The following is a 3,654-nucleotide window of genomic DNA, read 5'->3' as shown; positions in this document are numbered from 1 at the left end:
TTATCTATATATTGGTTGAACAACAAATATGTTAAAATTTATGTCCATGGTACTGCTCATGTCTATAGGCGACGGTTACCATTTTTCATCAGGTGGGCCGTCAGCTTGTTTGCCATTCTAAGTTGCATAAAAAAAACATTGCTTCGTGCTTAAGTCATCTGTCCAATATTATAGTTCACTTCACATTTCCCCTAGTACCTACATCAGTACAATATATGATAATATATAATTGTTAAAAACTTACTTTATGACACAGACTTTAGGGTCCATTGACAGTAAGAAGTTGTTCAGGCTATTTTCGCAGTTGGTGTAGGCCATCCCGAAGCCGATCCCTCCACCGATATACATGGGCCATTTCCTTATGCCTTTCAGGAAGAAGCTGCCCATCATACTGCCGATGATGAGGCCGGCAGCTAGACAATCAGGAAAAAGAAAACTTTTAAATATAATATAACTTTAGTTTCTTTTATTATTTTACAGTTATCTTGCATATTAAATATTTATTTTTTCCACTTTTTCTTCTCCTTTCCTAGACCTAATTATTTCTCTCCTTTCAATTTATATCAATATTTAAACCCTCATAACCTTCTTTGCTTTAACGAGATCTTTTTTGTGGGAGGTAAATGGGTACTGTGGGAATCCCCCCGTAAGGTGGGGGTGTATTCACCAAAAACCAGATGATATACCCTCGAGGTGCCATATATCGGAGACATGGGTTCGCTTTCGCACTCACCACATCTCCGAGGGCAGCGACCCGCCCCCAGATGGTAAGAGCAGGTCTCCTCTCTCAAGATAGGGTGGATGGCGTGCTCACCCTACCACCGGAGGATGCGCCGGTATATTAGCACATCCCCCAGGACCATTGGGACAATACCTTTCCACAGGTATCACCCCGGCCCTAGTTGGGAAGGAGGAGGGGCGGAACTGGGCGCGCCCCTCCTTCTGCGTCTGACTCGTTTGCGGCGGATTGGCGGTGCGAGAGTGGCACTCTCCCGCTCCCTTTCCGCCGCCTCCTTCTGCGACATGACGGCATCGCAGAAGGCGAGCATCGCTTCCCACGATCTCTCACTGCTCACCATCCAACCACGGCGGGCAGCGAGAGATCGGTCCCCACTACCGTGAACAAGACACGACGCTCATCGGCATACGCTGGGCACTCCTCCAGTGTATGCTCCACCGTGTCCTGGTCCGCTCCACAAGCGTGGCACTCCTCCGTCGGCTCCCTGCGCGCGACATGACACATATATCGCACAAAGCACCCTTGCCCGGACAGTATCTGTGTCATCTTGAAGGTCAGCGGCCTTCGCCGCCTATCCATCCACTTCTTAAGAAGTGGACGGATAGCCTTGACGGTCCTCCGGCCGATGGATCGGCCAGCAGCTGTTTCCACTCCCGCTGCAGGACCCGTCGAACATGGGACTTCCGCAGCGCAACTTCCAGGCTGGAAGGCTCGGCACCCTGGCGCCTCCGCTCCGCACGCCACTCATAGACCGTGGGCTAACTGACTCGCCATTTCATTCTAACCTATCATATTTCCCTGGTGCCCCGCTGGCGGAGTTACTATACCATTATCATTTATTAAAAAGGAAAACTCACCAGTTTTTATGGCGAAATCAACGAAACAAGCGTTATACCTCTCCTCAAAGTCTCTACTATCCGGCTTTGTCATTTCACAAACTAAGTGGCGAATAGAGGACTGATTATAATGAAATACATAGCCGATTTATTGATAACCACTTATCTAAAGGAAATATTAAAATTAATGTCTAATTTTTGTACGAATAAAACTTACAAATTCACGATACAAATTTTGAACGATGACAACATTGATTGTCAGTGTCATTTTTCTAAATAGCAATTTGACGCACCGGCCAGTTCAAGAAAGTTATTCGAAGTGAAAAGTATTTATTCATTTATATTTTATTGACCACATTACAAAATGTTTGGTACGAAAAGAGGACTTAATGCTATATATATAGTATTTTCTCCCAGTCCAGTCGATGGCAAAAAAGAAATATAATTATGCGGTGAAAAAAATTTAAAATTATTGCAGACTACCTGTTCTCCGCGACTTTGTCCGCGTTTCCGTAGTTTTTCGTAAAATAAGTAGCCTATGTCCTTCCTCACGGTTCAGTGAGTTTTGACGTAACAGACACATTTATCTTCACTGCTCTGCTCCTATCGATCGTAGCATGTTGAAAAGTATACTATAACCTGCCCGGGAGTATGAAGAATAATTGTACCAAGTTTCGTTAAAATACGTCGAGTAGTTTTTGTTTCTATAACTAACATACAGACAAACAAACAGACAAAAATTTTACTGATTACATTTTTGGCATCAGTATCGATCACTAATCACCCCCTGATAGTTATTTTGGAAATATATTTCATGTACAGAATTGACCTCTCTACAGATTTATTATAAGTATAGATAGAATTTACAGACGTATTAATATTGACTTACAAATTATATAACACACACAATGGAGAACTACTGCACAATATGATCATATAAATATATTTACATGAATACATTAAACAAATATTACTTACGTATACAAATATAAACATACATACATACACGATAATATATTGCAATATCAATAAAGTATCAAACATAATGCAATATGTACATACATATATAATTTGGAAATTTCCTGCGCAAACATAGCTTCATCAATCGAAAAATAGAAAAAATTGCTCTACAAAGAAAAACTAAAGCTACAGTTGTAACTGTTGTTTTTTTTAATATAATATAATGTATGGGTGAAAAAGGATTGTTAGTAATGGAGACTGAGAATCCCATTGCTAGCAATATACCCAATCAGATCGACCTCCTCGTAGTTCCCCCTGAAAACTATCATGGTTAATTGCTGATGAAATCATAGTTTCCATCAATGTGGTCGTCACTGTAATAAAAATATTAAAATTTACAAAGTTATATATATATATATTAAGGTTTTATTAAAATAAATATTTTCAAGTTATTAACAAGAATTATGCACAGACGCCTATCTTATATTCTCGAGACGAATGAAGCTAGCTCTCAGTTGCTTGAAACATTTTCAAAGGCGTAAACTTTCATAAGAACAATTTAAAGGAATTCCCCATTAGTTGTAAATCGATTTGAAAAATTCTTTATTATCTGAAATTATATACTTACAGATTGATTCTATAGAAAATTTATCAAAATCGGTCAAGTAGTTTAGTTTTTAAATCAAAATAAATAGTTTTACCACAGTTGAAATGTTTTTTTTTCTTATAAAACCCAATCTTAAAATATTAATATTATAAGGTCATAGATTGTAATAATAAGTTATATATCAATATTTCCGTATGTTAATATGGTTCCGGCATAGAATAGGCCATCCCTTCCTTTCCCGTGCGTGTCGTAAGAGGTGATCAAAGGAGAGCGAGGGATGGGCAGCAGCGTCTCTTTTAAAACGTCTTCAAAACCAAACTGAGTTTACCAATTCGCCTGTCAAGCGTGGCAAACTACTGGAACAACCCCCCAAGGGGGAGGATTATGTTCAGCAATGGACAGTTAATGGCTGATATGATAATATTTATATTATTATATGTATCACATCTCCCATATTTAGAACTAACAAAATTTTTCATCGTCACTCCCACCAAATTGTTTATAATTACACC

The 3,654-nt window shown here is 39.3% G+C and overlaps 1 protein-coding gene across 1 annotated transcript; it reads right to left on the bottom strand.

The window, feature by feature from the left end:
- Positions 1 to 240: 240 nt before the first annotated feature.
- LOC113514783 (MICOS complex subunit Mic10-like) lies at positions 241 to 1,830 on the bottom strand. The gene is made up of 2 exons (XM_026898879.3): positions 1,597 to 1,830; positions 241 to 413 (listed from the first exon to the last, which is right to left on the bottom strand). Exons 1-2 carry the CDS (start codon positions 1,667 to 1,669, stop codon positions 241 to 243), a joined length of 246 nt encoding a protein of 81 aa, XP_026754680.1. The 5' UTR covers positions 1,670 to 1,830.
- Between the last annotated feature and the right edge of the window lie 1,824 nt (positions 1,831 to 3,654).

Source organism: Galleria mellonella, unplaced genomic scaffold (genome assembly GCF_026898425.1).
Source record: "Galleria mellonella isolate WM207_F2 unplaced genomic scaffold, CSIRO_AGI_GalMel_v1 utg40, whole genome shotgun sequence".
Lineage (NCBI taxonomy): Eukaryota > Metazoa > Arthropoda > Insecta > Lepidoptera > Pyralidae > Galleria > Galleria mellonella.
Note: the sequence above shows the minus strand (reverse complement) of the source record. Positions and strands in the feature narration are given on the sequence as shown.

Bases quoted from the DNA above. Each gene is read 5' to 3' on its own strand.
- LOC113514783 (XM_026898879.3), bottom strand. From the start codon at position 1,669: ATGACAAAGCCGGATAGTAGAGACTTTGAGGAGAGGTATAACGCTTGT. The intron at 414-1,596 runs GTGAGTTTTCCT...CTGATTGTCTAG, and splicing joins TGATTTCGCCATAAAAACTG to CTGCCGGCCTCATCATCGGC.